The sequence below is a fragment of the Carcharhinus amblyrhynchos genome, chromosome 20 (genome assembly GCF_965287045.1).
Source record: "Carcharhinus amblyrhynchos chromosome 20, sCarAmb.v2.hapA, whole genome shotgun sequence".
Classification (NCBI taxonomy): Eukaryota; Metazoa; Chordata; class Chondrichthyes; order Carcharhiniformes; family Carcharhinidae; genus Carcharhinus; species Carcharhinus amblyrhynchos.
In genome coordinates, this window is record NC_137343.1 from 36,941,553 (window position 1) to 36,961,138 (window position 19,586).

At 43.3% G+C, this 19,586-nt stretch overlaps 1 protein-coding gene across 1 annotated transcript in view; it reads left to right on the forward strand.

Moving 5' to 3' along the window:
* ksr2 (kinase suppressor of ras 2) overlaps positions 1–19,291 on the forward strand; it is a 350,091-nt gene extending 330,800 nt beyond the window's left edge. The window contains exons 18-20 of the mRNA XM_080208702.1: positions 8,816–8,947; positions 14,459–14,588; positions 19,130–19,291. Coding sequence (XP_080064828.1) covers positions 8,816–8,947; positions 14,459–14,588; positions 19,130–19,291 — 424 coding nt within the window. The remainder of the gene's footprint in view (positions 1–8,815; positions 8,948–14,458; positions 14,589–19,129) is intronic.
* Positions 19,292–19,586: the final 295 nt, after the last annotated feature.

Sequence of the window (19,586 nt, forward strand, 5' to 3'; positions counted from 1 at the left end):
ATCCTTAAAGAGAACGTTGGGGAGCATGCTGGGTAGCTTGAATGGGATTTGAAATTTCTGCCCAAAGTCAACAAATGTTTGGCTGTACGTTGGCTTTTTTGGACCCGGCGGTAGTGATTCTGTCACAGACAGGGCCCGGAAATTCCAACCATATTTTTGGGATCCACTTTTAAACAGGGTTCCTTCCACCTGCTCTCTCATGTTAATGAAACACGTTCGTGACACTATTTCAGAGAAGAAACAGGGGGTTTGTTCAGATCCCTTGGCATATATTTATCTCTCAAACAGAACTTTGAACGTGGTTATTTATTTAATTGTTGCTTGTGGAATCTTGCTGTGTGCAAATTGATTATTATGTTTCCTACTTAACAACAGTGAGCATGCTTTGTTTGTTCTGAGACACTTTGGGACATCATGAGTAGGTGGAAGAGATGATGCATGGATGCAAGTCCTTGCTTTCAACTTTTATTACTTCCATGCTTTTCAGAACTGGATCTTTGGGTTTAGTATTAGCCTGGAAATGGGGAGTATGGGGATGTTTGTTTTTGAATCAGGAAAACTAGACAGACAGGCTTCCCACATGTCCTGCTGAATTTAACAGTAGGATCTGAGTGGCACTATTTGGCTTGGTTTACCGGCCATAACCAACCACATTGAAAAGGCTTTTGGGGGAAGGTGGTGTAGGCCTTTAGCACCAAGCCACAGTGAGTGAGGGAGAAGAGCAGGAGAGGGGGTGTGGCAGGGAGGGATCAACAGTCACCAACGGTGATCGAAAGAATTGGGGGAGATCAGAAGGGCCTCTGGCTAGGGGATGGGTTGGAGATTGGAAGGGTCGCTAGTGGATGAGGTTGGAGGCCTAAGGGCAGTTCAGAGGAACTAGGAGTGTGGAGCATGAGGGTTTGAGAAAAGATTGGAATTGTCAGGAGGAAATCAGAAGGATCTGGTGGGTGAGGGATCCAATCATGGAAGGTCGATGGAGCAGATAAACTGAGGTAAGTGGAAAGATGTTACCTCCCAGATACAACAGTCCTTGCCTCCGTTTAGTTGGCAAGTTTCCTGAGGTGAGGATTCCACTATCACTCCTCACTGTCCAATCTACTTCAAAACCGGAGGCAGGTAGGTTGGGATGGGTTTTAGTTTTTTTACATTTTTGCATCTCAACCAAAACCCACTTGCCTTCGCAGTTAACATTCTCCCCTTTTGTATTTGTTATTTACCTGAATATGGGAAAAAGTACTTTGTGAAACACAATGTTCCATACTTGACGTAAAACAGGGGCTAAAGATACCATCATAAAAAGGAATAATTTTAAACTCTCGAGTTGGACAGGAAGTTGGAGTAGAATGTGATAACATGCGTCAATATCCTGTGCTTTTATTACCTCTCTGATTGACCAAGAATGTGCTTCTCTAAAATTATGTTTGCTACAGAGAGAAATTAAAAAAAGCAGAATTTCCCTCCAGAATGATGTCCTTTGTGTCCCACACACAATCAAATGCAGGGCAATTAACAATTGTCAGCAGCCTGTCATTTACAAGCGCACTCGATATCCTGATTAAAATTGGCCCCTGTCTCTGGTATCTGAGAGCGCTGTTAACTGTTTTTCTCATCATGATAGTAGAAGATTATACATGAAAGAATTAGTTATTTATCCCAATCATCTGAAGAAAATGCATTATTGTGAGTGGACACTAAGTTTATTCAAATATTGATAAGAAGTTTAATCAATAGATGCTAATCAGTTAAATGTATAGAGTAAAATCCTGCTGTGCCACAGGTGGGCTCAAGTGAGACTTGATAACAATGTGTAAAGTCAGTAATGCTAATTCAGAATGGGGCAGTATTGGTTGCCAGTATACTTGGATCTCTTTGATCAAGAGTTTAATTTATCATTAAATCATTTTTAATTTTCACTCTTAAATTCAAAGCTTTCTGAATGTTTCATCAAACCATTTGATAATAATTCAAATGTTTATAAGTCTTATACTTGAAAAATATTGGTCAGTACTTTTCGCAATCAGGATGGGCGTGTTCAGTGGTGAGATCGGAAAATCTTGCAGGAAGGGCCAAGACGTATTTCCTTACAATGTAAATCCAGGGGAAGCAGTTGTCCAATCTCCGCACCCCCTCAGTGGCAGGCCACGTATCCTCCTGTCGAACGTCAGAAACTTAATTTTAATACATTTGCAATTTGGCCGCACATCAGAATCATTTCCCCACCCCTCCATTCCCCCAGAACAAATCAATTTAAAAACCTGTATCAGCGTGAATTCAGAACGGTGTGGTTTACATCTGCTTTTAAAAGGCATACACCTAGCAACCTGAACTTTGAGGTGAACTCAGAGGTGAGTGCACACAACTTAGCGGAGCACTTGCGAGGACCTCAAAGCAAAGAACCAGCTCCATGGACTCATGAGAGGGTCACAGGCAAACCTGCACAGAGGCTTCTTCGTGACTGGCTTGTGGTGCTGAGCATAATGTGGAGATGCCAGCATTGGACTGGGGTAAACACAGTGAAAAGTCTCACAACACCAGGTTAAAGTCTAACAGGTTTATTTGGTAGCAAAAGCCACTAACTTTCGGAGCAGTGGCCACCCCTTTGTCAGAAAGCTAGCAGCTTTTGCTACCAAATAAACCTGTTGGACTTTAACCTGGTGTTTGTGAGACTTCTTACTGTGGTGCTGGGCTCAGGCAACACTGTCAGAGAGAATGGAGAGAAGAGAACCTCAGGGCAGGGGCAACACTACTGAAGAGAAGGGAACCTCAGGGCGGGGTGGCAGTTCAAGATGGGTGGGATGGGATTCATGGCAACACACGCTGAAAATTCAACACAAGCAAATGGGAGGGTGGGAGACAGAAGGGGTACGGCGAAGGAAAAGCCAGGCAAATTTGATTTGGTTTATTATTGTCCCATGTATTAGTACAAATTGAAAAGTATTGTTTCTTGTGCAGTTTACAGACAAAGCATAGCGTACATAGGGAAGGAAAGGAGTGCAGAATGCAGTGTTACAGTCATAGCTAGGGTGTAGAGAAAGATCAACTAAATGCGAGGTGGGTCCATTCAAAAGTCATACCATAAAACCATACCAAGCTGTGATACAACCAGAAAGAATGCCTTCTGTGGGAAAAATGGGAAAACGTATCAAAAGATAAGCCCCTTCTACAGCTAGGATCGTTCAGCCTGACCTCAATTTAGAGTAAGGCAAGTCAAGCAATTGTTCCCATTCCAGCAGCACTAATGTCCCAGACTGCCAATGATTGCTGTTCTACATTTAAACCCTTGCATGCAGATTTCCAAAGCGAATGAGGCTATGACTGGGCAAGCTTGATGATTCCCTTAGAAAGGTGCCATGGAACATTGACCAAGGGATATTCTCCTAATCTCCTCTTTATGGTTAAACGCACATTGAGAAGTTACCCTTGGTCAACAATTATGCATACTAACCACTGGGCATCCATGAGATGGCCAGGACTGTCCAGCATTATAAAGGGGTTTTGAGAAGGGGTGGCGGGGGTGGGGAGGGGGGGGCAGGGGGGTGGTGCTTGCAAGGATTCTACCTGTAATGTAAGAAATGTGGTAGCCCATTTGCACTAGATAAATATGCAGATAATGTAGTTGTATTGGTTTTGAATTATTGGCAAGGTCACTGGAGAGAACTCTATGCTCTTCTCTGAATCATGTCATGACATCTTTTACATCCACTTGAGAGACAGAAAGGGCTTGGGTTCGTCATTTTATTGAAAGACAACACATCTGACAGTGCAGCACTCCCTCAGTACTGTAGTGAAGTGTCAGGGAACATTTTGTGCTCAAGGTTCTAAAGTGAAGCATGAACCATAACCATAAATGAGAGTGTTAACACTTCTGATACTTAGAAAAGATGAATGATGATAATTGCTCAGGAAACCTTTGGAATTTTGATATTTCTATCGACAATCTTTTGAACCAAAACAAGTTAAACAAGAATGTTTTCTCCCTTTATGAACACGCAAATCACAGCACCTGGTTAGCAATTCAAATTAAAATAGAAATCAAATTATGAACAGATGCAGTTCCAGAAAAAAATACTTAATTGAACTATATTAAGATTACATCAGACTACAGTTACTTTAAACTTTAGAAGCCCGTGTTATAATTGAAACTAATTTTACAGTTCAGATATGGTTATTCTCACTGGATGTATGGAAATGTGTATTTGAGACAAAAGATTTGAAATTTTGGATTTCTACCAATGGCAGGAATTAAATATGGTTTTAGAGAATTTGTGTTGTAACACCTGTTTTGACTTTGTAAGTGGAATGAGGGCAATGCTACTAATGTCCTTGATCTTTCTTCTTAAGCAGCATGGCACCATATCATGTGTGGGCACATGGCCACCATAATTTTGGCTATTGCATAGATATAAGCTGCAACCCGCTGTACTTTGACAATTATACTTCCATCGCACATAGGAAGTTTCAGCTTCTGGCCTGATGGCCATTCAGGATAGGTTACATGATGCTATGATCGACTGAGGGGGGATAGAACAGCTTCCCTCTTTGTCTTTTCCTCATTTGATTACAACAGGCTTTTCTGTTTGTAAAGGATACACTTCGCAATAAAGTGAGTACTTAATTGCTTTTGTGCTGTAATCACGAGAAATAATAGGATAGGTTTTCTTGAACAAATCAGTTGGCTTGCGCTGATTTTCACACACGCGCATTCGAAGTACACACATATGCATGTGCACACGCACACAACAGAATGAGCAAATTGTAATGACTTGGCTGGCTGCAGTTTGCATTTGATGGTCTCAGTTGCAATTTAAAGATGTAGACAATTGAGTTCCCTTTTCCTTATGGGATGGTGGTGCTGGTTTGGATTTTTCAAGAAATCTCTTGACAGCAGTGCATTCTTGGATGATTACACATAGTAAATTAGGATTTGGTGGATTGGAGAAAAAAGGGATACAGGAGGGACTGCACTTGGACCTTCTCCCTAAGCTGCTTGTCCTCAATTCTGCTAAGAAATCATGTGCTTAAAAGATATAGGCTTATCATGTGACTGCCCTCTCTAACTGACCAGTAATTCAATCATGATTTTATATTTGCACCCCCCCGCCCCCTCCGCTCCTTAAGCAAGATCCGACAAAGAAAAGCGACCACACAAGCCCTATCCCTATAACCTCATGCATTCACCTTAGCTAGTCCCCCTGACACTAAGGGGCAATTTAGCATGGCCAGTCAATTTTAACCGCACATCTTGGGACTGTGGGAGGAAACTGGAGCACCCGGTGGAAACCCATGCAGACATGGGGAGAGTGTGCAAACTCCACACAGACAGTGACCAGAGCTGGGAATCGAACCTTGGTCCCTGGCGTTGTGAGGCAGCAATGCTAACCACTGTACCTCCGTGCATGGTGATTAGTCTCCATCTAACTGAGTATTTAGTTATTGTGTTAATGCCATAGCAAATGTAGTTCATTGACATTCTTCTGAGATCATTGAGTTTAACTGATTTTTGCAGACATAGAATCCCTGCAGCGCATTAGGAGGCCATTTGGCCCATCAAGCTAGCACCAACAACATTCCCACCTGGGCCCTAACCCCACATGTTTACCTTGCTAATCCCCTGACACTAAGCATGGCCAGTCCACCTAATCTGCACGCCTTTTGATTGTGGGAGGCAATGTGTGCATCCGGAAGAAACCCGCACAGACACAGCGAGAACGTGCTAACTCCACGTAGGCAGTCACCTGAGGCTGGAATTGAACCTGGGTTCCTGGCGCTGTGAGGCAGCTGTGCTAACTGCAGTGCAGCCCATTCTTTTAATAGCTTTTTCTTTTTTCATCCTTGTGCGTGTCTTAAAATTGGATCAATTTTAAAGAGAATCTTAATAAAATTTGTCAAAGTGTCAGGCTAAGACACAAAACTGGCTTGAAGTTCTCTGGTTCCACTGAAGAGTTTTCTCTCCAGATTTTGAGTCTCTTAGACAAATGATTGGGCATGATTAATGCCATCACTGTGGAGGGATGGGGGCTGTATGAGCTGACAAGATCCACTCCACAGAGGTCGTGGTACCCAATCCAAATACAAAATAACCTTCCTCCCTCTGCCACACGAAGTATCAGGGGCCCTTCTCCTCTGTCCCTGGCAATGCCACTCTATGGCACAGAGCATTGCCTGGCAATGTCCCCCTTCTTCTGGTGTTATAATTAACATTGCACCCCCGGGTTTATGTTTTCAAAAACCTGTTGAGAACTTTGCTGACGGGACATCATATCAGTGAGCTATGAATACTCCATGAGGGGGAATAATTTGACTAAACTACATTTAAATTTATCAATTAAGATTTATTAAAATCAATTTCTTGGCCATTATGGGTGTAAACTTGATTATGTCATCAGCAAGGGGCAATGAAATTCAGAAAGCGCGTCCATACACCACACTTTTCGAATCTCATGGGCCTTTAAAAAATATATTTACATCATATTTCTTGTAAGGGGTATGTTTAGAATTCAGCTCTGTTTTGTAGGGTAACAGTTGTTTAGGTAAACCTTTAGATTACCTTCAGAGAACAAAATAAGCGCTCATTTTAGATATTGAGTGTTTGCTTAAGCAGAGAGAATGCATTTGTGTTTACTCATGTTCCCCCTGGGATTTCAGAATAGCGTTTTGATTAGGTTGATTGACAGGGACAGAGTCATGTGCTTAAATGGAGGAGCTAAAATTCCAAGAACAGACCAGTTTCATTCTAATTTTAAAAAGCAAGCAGTTGCTGCCTGAAAAAAGTGTGTCACTGTCTCTCTCTCTCTCTCTTTCTCTCTCCCTCTCTCCCCAAAGCTTTTCTGAAAGGTTACCAGGTTTGGAATTAAGCTAAAGCAATTATGTGTTTTGCTAACTAACTTTAAAGAGAATTTAAGTCTGTAAGAGAACTATTGCTTGATTGGAACTCATAGTGATATGTTAGCAGTTAAGAATTGTGTCTTGTCATGTTTAAATATTGTTCAGTTATTAAAAGTTAAGCTAATCTCTTTGTTATAATTAAGCTATGTTATTAATTAAAGTTTGTTTTGTTAAAAGCTTCCTAATTTGTCAGTAGAATTGCACTCCTCATACTAATGTATTGAGGGAAAATTGTTGAGGGTCTAGTCTGGCTTCACAATAGAACTTGTGGGTTTGTGATCTGCTATCCTAACTTGGGATTTTAACCCCATTCCGCCAATCCTGTACACAAGTATGCAGAGTCAGAATCCCACAGGTTGTCTCCATCTCAGTGGGGTTTGAATGTGAAATGTACAATGATGCAAATTAAGTAGCCATCCTGGCTGTGAATTTCAGACATTTTAGTCTGTTTCTTTAAAAAAAAATGTTTTTAAAAAATCAATTCATGCTTTCATAAGATGCATTTAAAATCATTACTTGGCATAAAGTAGGTCTTCGTGATAATGATCAAACAACCACATCAATTTGTTTTTAAATTGTACATTTATCTTAGTAAAAAGTTTCAGGAACATTTCACAGGAGTATTATCAAACAAAATTTGACATGGAATCACTGAAGGAGATATTGGGATAGCTAATCAAAAGGTTGACTAAAGAGGTAGATTTTATAGAGCAGCTTAAATGTGCATTGTTTGCTGTCTTGAAATTTAACTTCTTGGTTTGTACAGATTCTTTCCATGTTGCTACTTTACATCCACTTCCAACCAATGCAATATTCATTTGATGTAAGCAAAGTAAGGGCAGCATGGTGGCAAAGTGTTAGCCCCAGGCACCTGTGTTAAATTCTGGCCTCAGGTAATTGTCTGTGTGGAGTTTGCACGTTCTCCTCATGTCTGCATGGGTTTCCTCTGGGCGCTCCAGTTTCCCCCTTTAGTCCAAAGATGTGCGGGTTAGGTTGATTGGCCATGCTAAATTGCCCCTTAGTGTCTGGGAGATTAGCAGGATAAATACTTGGGATTATGGGGATAAAGCCTGGGTGGGATTGTTGTTGTCACTGGCTTGATGGGCTGAATGGCCTTTTTCTACACTGTAGGGATTCTATGATATCAACCAAAGAAAATAAATCCCTTCTCATTAACATGTTATTTATCTTCAAGTCTGTGTTTTTAATGCTTTCAAGTTATACTCAACAACATATAACAGATGCTGTATTAGCAGCAAGTCTCCAGCTATCAAACAAATCAATAGGATCATCTCTGGCCTGAACCCATAAGTTCCTGCTGTGTCATTCATTAAGACGGGGCCATACTTCAGCACTCAGTGAATTAGCAATTGGAATGCAAAGTATCCACCCGGGGTGCAAGCTAGCTTGTGGGAAGGGGCATAGAGCTGGATGGCACGGCAGAAGACACCATGCCCATGACCTGCTGGAATTTTACTAGCCCCACCCTCCCCCCCAGCCTCCTGATCAATGTCCCCCCCACCACCTCACTGAGGCCTGCCTTACCAGTACTGGAGAAATTGCCCCAGCTTACCTTTGAGTCTCTTCTCCTCCACCGATTCTTGAGGGGGATTGGTGCAAGAATGTCTGTCCATAAGTTCTTTTAATTTGATTTCTAGAAGCAGTTTCAATGTTGAGCAGTAATAAATTCATGTATACCTGTGTGTTACAGCAACATATTAAGCTGTAATATAAATCTATTTACAGACTACTCAGTTTATGCCTTATCTGTCAAAATCATTACTTCCGTGCTTCTCCTTAATTGCACAGCTATTTTATGCTGACAACTTGTGATTAGTTAGCAAATGCAAAAATTAGGACAAAAACAAAACTGATGATTATTTTCCCCTGTCAGTAATTGTATGAATTTTTCATGTGTTTTATTTTCTAGGAGAGAGAGTGAAATGAGAATCCCTAATGGTTGGCTGTGTCATCTAGCTCCTGAAATTATTCAGCAACTTTCTCCCTCTACAGATGAAGATAAGCTCCCGTTCTCCAAGCAATCAGATGTATTTGCATTTGGGTTAGTTCACTGCTGTCTCATAAGACAAGCACTATGGCGGATGATTTTTTTTTAAGAAGTGTAAAATTGATCAGAACATTACATACAGACATACCTGTGGATTCTGAACATGTCTTAACTTTAAAACTGTGTGTTAATGCTTTGATGTTTGTCAATTGCATATGACTCATGCTTTATTGCCAGTTACCTTCTGTAAGGTTCGTCAGTGCAATCATGCATGCCAATGTTTCTCCAGCTGGGGTCTTAATTAGGACCACAAAAAGTTGTTGGGGCCTGCAAACTAATATGGGCCATGATTTTCTGAGCCTGTTTGACCATTATGGTCACTGACTCATGTGAGAGGACCATAACAGGCTTTGTGATAACAAGGTCTCAGGTTGAGATGTTCCCCATGCCTTGCCAGCAACATAATCAGGTTCATGCCCAGCAAGAATTTAAATATTCTTAATGCTGTTGCTTCCAGCATCATCATAAGGTCTCATTTGGCCCATATCCCTCTATATCTATCTTACCCATGTAACTGTCTAAATACTTTTTAAAAGGCAAAATTGTATCCTCCTCTACTACTACCTCTGGCAGCTTGTTCCAAACACTCACCACCCTGTGTGTGAAAAAGTTGCCCCTCTGGACCCTTTTGTATTTCTCCTCTCTCACCTTAAACCTATGCCCCCTAGTTTTAGACTCTTCTACCTTTGGGAAAAGATGGTGACTATCTAACGGATCTATGTCCCTTATGATTTTATAGCCCTCTATAAGTTCACCCCTAAGTCTCCTATGCTCCAGGGAATGAAGCTGGGCTTGTCAGCACTACTGGGCCACATTGCGTAGAATGAAGGTGCAAAACACGCCTCCCTAATTTTTTTTGTGTCCAAAGATCTGGAGTGAAAACCTGATTGTGTTTCTGGGGCGAAACAGGTCAGTTTTCAGTCAGAACCTGACACATTCCATCCATAATGTTTACAGAGCAGGTCTGAACTTGCAGGTGGGCAATGTGGTCAACCACTCGGGGCACTGTGGTCAGGTCTTGGATCTCACTTTTTAACCACTCAAGACCTGTAAGCTCTTCCACATTATTCCCTGGAGCCTTGGGATGTCTCTGCAGATCCCAAGTATGAGGACTACTAGAATAGATCCCATCCTTTTGACTGGTCTGACAGTGGGAAGTTTACCTGTTTACGCCCCTGTGGATCAACCTCATGTTATAGAAGACATCCAATTTTCAATTCTATTATTACAATCTTCTGCACTGGGCAATGGAGTCTAAAATTACCCCCATAGTTTCCTTTCAATGCTAATTGTCCAAAGTTGCTGAAATCTAATTTTTAAAAGGTAGCGTAAATCAGGAAAAACAATGATCCATATTTTTGCGAAGCGTAATGCATTTTTTGTTGGAGTTAATTTATCGAAAGGCCATTGCATTTTCATTCACAATATTTTCTACAATCATTGGCTGCCCCTGCTATCACAGCAATAGATGCAAATGTTCCTCTCCAACAACCTGTAAAATTTCTTTTAACCTTTGTGACAGCACCTTTGGTGATGTGTAGTAATTAACATTATTACAAATTAAGCCAGGAGCATCCAGAACCTAGTGTTAAATACAGAGCGTAAATATTTTCTTTAACAGGTAATTTTTGAGTAAATGGATGGGAGGAATAATGATTCGTATTTTGATGAGGTTGCGTTCATTACGTTAAAATCTAACCTTTGGTTTTTTGCCCAGCCATTAATTTATCCAGTAGAGTTTATGAAAGCTGCTGAAGGTATTTCTCTCTTATCCAAATACCATAACACAAAGGATAACCTCAGTGAATGTTCACATATTTCTATGCCTCAAAAGGTGGGTGAAGCAGAGTGCTTGGGGGAGTGGAGGGGGGTGCGCATGTGTGTGTGTGTGTGTGGAGGGGAGGGGGGGAATAGAGCAAGCGGCGAAAAATCAGACTGCACTGCTTTTTCGCCACTCGCGATCTTACCAGCACTGATTTGCCAGCGAAATCGGCTTCGTGTTCAGGAAGGGCACGAAGTCAACTTCAATATTTCTGACATTATTTAAATATGATTAGAGTCCCAGACACTATCGTCCAGGCTCACTTGTACTTCACCCCTCACTGGTCAAGGTCCTCACCAACAAGGAGCACGTATGGTCCTCACCAATGGGAAACCAGCTACAGACTTTCATGGCACCTTTGCACAAGCTCCCCAATCCTCCAGTGTACTCGCCCATTATTGCTCCCCCCAACCACATCAATGGCAACATGACTCACCGATATTGGGGCGTTGAAACTTACCCCATCACAACCCCCACCACAGTGACCCCGTCCATTCCCAGTCACCCCTGTTGCACACCCCCTCCATTGCGGATCACTCCCCTTGCATAGCCCCCTCGCATTGCTGATCACTGCCCCCACAGCATGCCCCCTTTCGCTCCTTACAGAGCTCCCCCACTTACCTCCTCCCACCCCCATTCAGGCCCTATTCCCTTCGCACCACCACTAGCACTGTCATGGTGCACAGTACATAGTGCCAAGGTGGCGGGTGGGCACTACCAGGCTGTCATTATCCAATGGGCCATGCCATCGACCACCCAGGGGCTTCAATGGCCTCCAACCCCCCTGGCAAGGCCATCACATCTGATCCTTGTTGGTGGGCACCAGCAGTGATTTTCATCAGTGAGAGGTTTCTACCGCCACCCTCCCATATGCCTGGCCCAGGCCCACCAAGATACACCGGCAAATGATTTTCTGCCGCTGCCTAGATGCTCCACATCCAGGGGAGCAACAGACGGCACCCATGTCACCCTCTGAGCTCTTTGAGTGGGCCACAATTTTAAAGTCATTGGCCCAGGCTTTCCACTATGGATGTCTCCTTTGCAGTGTTGGTCATTCAATGCTGGCAACATGTTCTGCAAGATGAGGCGCCTAGACTCCTCCACGTGTTCCTACATCTGCTGGAAGGTTGCTGACACCGCCTCCTGTAAATCCTGGCTCTGCTTTTGCTTATTCCGCATTATCGGATTGAATTTTTCCAGAAGCCAACATTTGCCTTGGGCCCAACAGTCCTCGGGAAGCCATCAGGCCTCTGACTGTCCACTGTCTTGGATGTTCCAGCCTCCAGCCAATATGCAATAGCAGCAGTGTGGTGCTCACAAGAGAGTGCCCCTGAAACCTGTCCATGAATGTTCCCACCAAGACGGTGTCTCTACGCTGGTGCTTGGTGCTCATGGAAGCAGTGACGATGTGTTTAAGGTGAAATGGCAGAGGTTAGGGACATGCTTGAAAGCGGGGCAGAGAAGTGGACACTCATCCTTGCTGATCAGACGGAGCACATCTATCATCTTCTGGCATTGCATTCCTGCCCTCTTTGTAAAGCTCCTAGTGCTTACTATCTTGACCACTGCTTCCTATGCCTCCACTACTTCGGCTGATGGCAGCCTCCTGCTGACTGTCGGGAAGTGGGTGGCCCTCCATACCTCCCCAGCTTCAAGCATCCTCTCCACCTCTGGCTCTAGGCATCTGGGAGCTGACCTTTTCCCTGTTACATTGCTGGTTGAAGTGAGAGAACTGCTGAAGGGAGCGCTGAAATACCCACTTGTAGAGGATTAATAGTGGAATCCTGACTGCAGCGAATCAGACGCCTGTTATCAGGAAGTCAGCGTGGAACACATGGAGGAAACATGTGGCTTTTCTGCTGGAATGGGCATTTAGTCCCAATTTGGAGAATCGTGGCCTTTATGTTGATTTTCTTTTAATAATGGGGTGAAAACTTTATAACTTGAGTTTCAGTCAAAAGAGGGGGTTCACTGGCCCCGTTTGCCGCTGGCATCAACCGGAATGTCCCACTGAATGGGATGTTGGCCAAATGTTGGGATTCCCACCGGGTGTAAGGACAATCAGGATTCACCCAGCTGGTCCCAATTGGCTTCCCGCCCAGAGTGGGTGCCAACCTGTTTATTATTCAAAATCCTGTTTCAAATCTCATTAATGGGCTTGAAGCCTGATGCAATGCCCTCCCACCATTGACTTGCCTCCCCAGTGGGAACTGTACTGGGCAGAATTTGGTGTTGGTACTGACCAGCATGGACCTGGCATGCTGGATCCTGAGGGGGGAGGGGGTCAAAAACTAGGTCCAGTGGCCGTTTGCTCCACTGCCACTGCCAGGGTGCAGAGGAAGGGTCCCCCAACATGAGGGTTGGATAAGCTTGGGCCGAGAAGTTGATCTCGGCATTGTCTCCTGAGATGGGAGTCCCATTACTGGACTACCCCTTCTAGTCCTGGCAGATCTAAGATCACTCCTAGCATGGTGATTTCAGGCAGCTCTCTGTTCAACTTCTTCATCCCTGCCTGTCATGTGTGAAAACTTTGGAGTGGCCTGGTCACTTTAATTTCCATGCTGCCAGATCACCTGGCTGGCTTTTAATTCACTGCAGCACTTCATTTTGCAACTGGGATTTCCCTTTTGCTCCATCAGAAACTGCAGATATGAGCAAGCCCCTTTGAAATCCTCTGATAGAGACGAGATGTCAATTTCACTGGGAGGATCCTTTCTCCACAACTGTTCATTTGACTCCAATCTATTCACATAGCTTTCATTTGAAGTCTCCGAGCTTTCCTAGAAATCTCAAATGTTTTGAAACCCTCCTATTTCAATTCCATTGAAAACCTTTGATCTCTTTCAATTTCATAGTGAAGTGCTTTGAAATACGATTTGATTGGCAGCCTAATGGTTTTCCAGTCGGCCTCCAGTCAGCAGTGATTATTTACCTTTCCCTTCAAGCCTGAATGCAATTCAAATACCCCCATTGTTCCTAACTACAATGATTATAAAGATTCTAAGCCTGATTAACAGCTGTGGTTTCTTCAATGGTTCCACTTACTTTTTTGCAGACCATTTATTCCCTATGAAGAAACCCACCTGACAGACACTCCCAGTGCCATGCGAAAACCATCTATTTTCACACCAGCAGCAGCACTTTGAGTAAACACAGGAGAATTCTGCCCAAAGTCTTTCCAAAAATACACCAAACCAAAAATATACTGAAAAATTCCTATTATGGATTCTGTAGCGAGATTCAAAATTATTGAAGTTCCAATGAAATAGTCAGTAGAAACCAGCACATTAACATTTTCAATGTCATGTGTAATGTATTAAACTGATGTAAGTTTTGATAGAAATGAAAATGATTGAGTTGTGGCTCCCTCTTATTTTCCTGTTAAATTGCAGCAAATTTAAATCAGAGAATGTATTTTACTTTCCTACACATATAATCAGACATTGCATAGTCAATGGCAGTAGTTTTAGATGTTGCAAGTGAAGCATTGTTTAAACTTGCTGTTTCTCCTTTCTCCCTCTGTAACCTGTTTTCAAGATTCCAGAAGAGATTTGAGTTTTTTTTTCCCCTGTCTATTGGGAATGTGTGACATGTAATCAAACCTGTTGCAACGCTACATCTGTATGAATGTTTTGAAAACACCACACTATTGAGTTAAATGCATTTATTAAATTTTATCACAGAACCATATGGTACGAGTTGCATGCACGCGAGTGGCCTTTCAAGAATCAGCCAACAGATGCGATTATATGGCAAGCTGGACGAGGAATGAAACCTAGTCTAAGTCAAATTGGCGTGGGAAAGGAGATTTCGGTACGTAGACATCAAGCAACCATCGATTATCTAAAATGATTCAGTATTTTAAAGTACCTAAAATGAAATTTTGCACTGTACCTCCAATTTACACACAATTAGACCGTTTTCCTTTATAAACCAGTATGGATGTGTTAATTCTCTATGCCACCAACATTAAGACATGGGATTTTCCTCCCCATTTTCTTCACACGCTGAGCTTCCATTCTCAATTAGGGTATCTTGGGAGAGGTGCTGAATAGAGCAAAGAAAATTAGATCTACTTTTCCAGTCTGCTTATGATTGATTTAAAACTACAACAGCAAAGCTTTGAAATATAACACCATTTAGATTATGGTGGGAAAACCAAAAAACAAAAAGATTAACAATATGTAGGCAAAGTTGTGAATCAGTTTAGTTTTCTACTGAATTACTATTATGTCTTACAATTCATATTTGAAGATGTTGCTAATAATATATTTTTCTGACTGATCTAATTAATCTTATTTTAAAAAGTATTGTAGAATAAAACACACGGCTACTAAACCATTTAAAGAGTCAGCACTATTGTTCATCCATGCTTACTGATTATATCGAGTTAAAAATAATGGGCAGAATCTCACCAGAAAATGGCAAAGTGTTGGTCTGACTGAAAACCAGCTGTTATTCTCCAGAGAAACAGGGCAGTTTTCCCTTCAGGCACTTGGACGTTGACTTATGGCACTTTGTCAAAAGAGGGGAGGTGTTTTTCACAGTGCCATGTTGAAAGGCAGGGCCTAAATATTCCGATAAAACCAGCTGCGATGAGATCCGGGTGCCATTATTAAAGGGTGCCCTGGTCAGAGGACTAATTAACCTTCACCCCATCACATAGGTCTCAGGGGTTTACCCCCACCCTGTGATCAAACCCAGTACCTCTCTTCCAACACCCTCATGATCAAAGCTGGTACTTTTCCTCTCTTCTCCCCCCTACCCCGTGCAATCAATGCCAGCACTTGCCTCTTGCAATCAAAGCCGCCATCACCCTCTCTCTGTCGCTCGCTCTCTTTCTGTCCTATACCCTCCACCACCAACAGCCATCGCCAGCATCAGACCCCTCCCCCACAACTCTCAAACAGCCATCACCAGCATCACCCCAGCTCCTTTGTCCATTCCCCCAACTACAATTAAATGACTCCCTTCCCCCATACCCCCCCCATGAAACTCATGCCAGGGTCTGCCCTGGCAATGCTCCTGGAACAGGTTGGAAATTCCAGGTTGGCGTGTGCATGGTGCCAATCTGGCAGTGCCAACCTGTGCCAAGGAGCTATCCCATGTCCCTCTCTCCCAGGGTCTATGCTTATTTTTACACCCCCCGTGGGATCCCTATGACAAGTTCAAATCTGGGTGAACCTTTTGTGAACCATGTCACATTGTCAAGGTTTGAAAATACATGAAGAGGGATTGTGTGTGAGAAGGTTCTTGAGTTATATTGAAATGATGGCATGATGCCACCACCAAACACATCTTCCTCTCATTCCCCCTGTCAGCATTCCACAGAGACCATTCCCTCCGGGATGCTCTGGTCCACTCCTCCATCTCCGCCTGCACATGCTATCTTCCCAGGTAATCGCAGAATGTGCAAAATCTACCCTTCACCTCCACCCTGCACACCATCCATGGGCCTAAACATTCTTTTCAGGTGAAATAGCCCTTCACGTGCACCTCCTTTAATCTGGTCTATTACATTCGCTGCTCCCAATGCAGTCTATTCTATATCAGAGAGACAAATGTAGACTTGGTGACCACTTGGCAAACATCTTTGGCCTGTCCACAAGCATGACCCAGACATTCCTGTCACTTGCCATTTCAACACACTACCCTGTTCTCATGTCTATATGCCCGTCCTTGGCCTGTTGCAATATAGTATTGAAGCCCAATGCAAACTAGAGGAACAGCACCTGATCTTCCAATTGGGCACTTTACCGTCTTCTGGACTTAACACTGAGTTCAACATCTTCAGGCATGAACTCTCTCCTCCACTTTCATCACATTTCCTTTTATTTTACTTCATTTCATTTTATCTTATTTATTTTTTATTTTAATTTCTTTCATTGTTTAATTTTTCCATCTTTTAAATCTTGCTTTCCATCTTTGTTCCCCCCCCACCTCCACTCCATTAGGGCCAACCAATTTCAGGTTGTCCTTTGACACTCTGCTTATCTTTGTTCTGCAATTTACACATTCTGATCTCTTAATGGGCCACTAGCAGCACCCATCTTAGCCATCATCACCACCAATTACCTTCCCTTTTTCTTTCTGTCTAAGACATCTTTGTCAAACCCAATCATCTTCCCCTCCTCACCCTGACTGTATTAATATCACCCTATATTCCCCTATATTTTGTTGTTTTCAGTTCTGATGAAGGGTCAACCAGACTCGAAACCTTGGTTGAAATCTTACCAAAAACTTCCTGACTGTTGTTTCTGGTGAGAAAACCAGCATGTTTCTCTCCAAAGAAACCGGTCGATTTTTCTCCCCAGGTCTTATGACACTCTGCCATTGTACAGGGGGGCATGGCCTCAGCATACCGGCAAAATTCCGCTGTTCAGAGATCAGGGTGGTACCTTTAAAGAGCGCCACGATCATAACCTGAATAAATGTTCCCCACTCTCCCCAAAGGCCTCTGAAGACTGGGAGGTCTCTTGGGCTCCCCTCTCCACCCCTGATCAGAGTTGGCACTTCTGTACCTACCGCCGATCATTGGCCCCTTCTCCTGCCCTCCTCCCACACCTAATTATCAGCCCTTTCCCACCTTCTCCCCTCTGCCCACTACAGTCAGACTTGCCAACCTGTGTCAATAGCTGCTAGGCCACTGCCTGCCATGTTCCTCTCCCCAGGGACTAAACTTAATGACCCTGGGGAAACCCCCGCAATGGGTGAATTTGTTGTAAATGGCACCGGTGTGCCGTCAAGCTGGCACCCGTTAAATATCCAGCGGGGTGCCGGGAGAGGGGGTGGTTTTCAGGCCACTCCGCCAGCAAGGGTCCAGGAAGATGGGAACTCAAAAACTCGCCGACACAAATTACGTCCTCTGGATTTTGAGCACGTGCTGCCATTCCTGCAGTCAGTGAGCACGGGCTCAAAACCCGGTTAGCTCTGATCTCTCGCCGCAGATACTGTCAGACCTGCTGAGATTTTCCAGCATTTTCTGGTCTTGTTTCAGATTCCAGCATCCCCAGAAATTTGTTTTTAACCTGATGATGCTGGCGAGTGATGGCGCAAGTCAGAGATTGCAGTCACGCCAGCGAGATTTGCAATTTCCGAGTTTCGCCGGAACTTGAGCTCTGGTCGCCAATCCCGTGGACATAGAGCGTAAGCTCAAGGTCGCTCCCAACACTTCCTCCACAGCATTCTTCTTTGCGTTGCTAATAAGCACAGTCAATGCCTGAATTGCACTTGCATGCTGTAAAGATGATACAGCTTGATCCCATATTTGTTCCTTCTCCACCTGACCTTTCCCTTATTACTACCTTCTATCTCCCTCTTTTACATGCTCATTAATGACTTAGACCTATTAGGGACTTAGAAGTGTCAACCACATTTTCTTGAAATGAACAATTAAATTGAAAATCATGGCTGCCTCCTGGGTGGCACAGTAGCACAGTGATTAGCACTGCTGCTTCACAGCTCCAGGGTCTTGGGTTAGATTCCTGGCTCGGGTCACTGTCTGTGTGGAGTTTGCATGTTCTCCTCGTGTCTGCGTGGGTTTCCTCCCACAGTTCAAAGCTGTGTGGGTTAAGTTGATTGGCCATGCTAAGAAATTGCCCCTTAGTGTCCAGGGATGCATAGGTTAGAGGGATTAGTGGGTATAATATGTAGGGATATGGGGGTAGGGCCTGGGTGGGATTGTGTTTGGTGCAGACTCGATGGGCCAAAGGGCCTCTCTCTGCACTGTAGCATTCTATGATTCTATGAAGTCTGCATCCTTGAGAACAGTGTTGATAAATTTCACATCTTTAGTCTTTTGGTAAGACTTAACATCCCGATGTAACCTTTTTCATCAATAAAGAACTTCCTCATAAAAGGAACATGGTAACATCAAATGGCCTTTATCTCCCTTCGTGCGGCTTCAGTTTCATACAAATTCTTAAATATAGTGACAAATGTTTCACTCCTTCCCATTGTTAATTTTATTGTGTGTACTATTTGACAACATAATTTTGATTCCATGGTGTTATTTATAAAGTAAGTAGTCTCACAACACCAGGTTAAAGTCCAACGGGTTTATTTGGCAACGCTAGCATCTTCACATCAAGGTTATTTATAAATCCAGTTGATTGGATAATGCTGAACTTCCACTAATACTTTTTTTGTATTGATGTTAAAGCATCTGTGTCTCACACTATGGATTTCTATTAAATTGTTTGATTTTCTTTTGTGCAGCCAATTATTCTGTTTTTAAAACTTGTCATGCAATGTGTTAGCGTTTGATTGGTGAGCAGGTGAAAATAGATGCATGCATGGTGCAGTAATTGATCTTTTTCGCAGTGCACCTGTTACCTGTTTCCCATTGATTCCAGGATATCCTGCTTTTCTGCTGGGCTTATGAGCAAGAAGAGCGTCCCAGTTTCTCGAAGATCATGGAGCTGCTTGAGAAACTGCCCAAACGAAACCGCCGCCTCTCCCACCCTGGGCATTTCTGGAAGTCAGCTGAGTACGTTTCCCTTAGCTCCAATGTGTGAAAGTCCAGATACACATTGTTGGATTTCGAATGCAGTTTTGCGTTTCATGCATTACGTTGCTTTAGTGTTGCAAATGATTGGTGGACAAATCAGATCAATCCTCCAAGGGTGCACAAGTTGGGAATCGGAAACTGAAACTCCAAGTGAGTGTTTTAAACCTCAACCTAACAAAATCCGCAGCAGTCACAGGCACAATTTGGCACGCACTCTTGGTAGCCACAGCTGCAAGTGCCAGGGATGAAGAGTGCGGTGCGTGGAAATATCACTTGGTTTAGTTGATGGAATTCTTGGAACT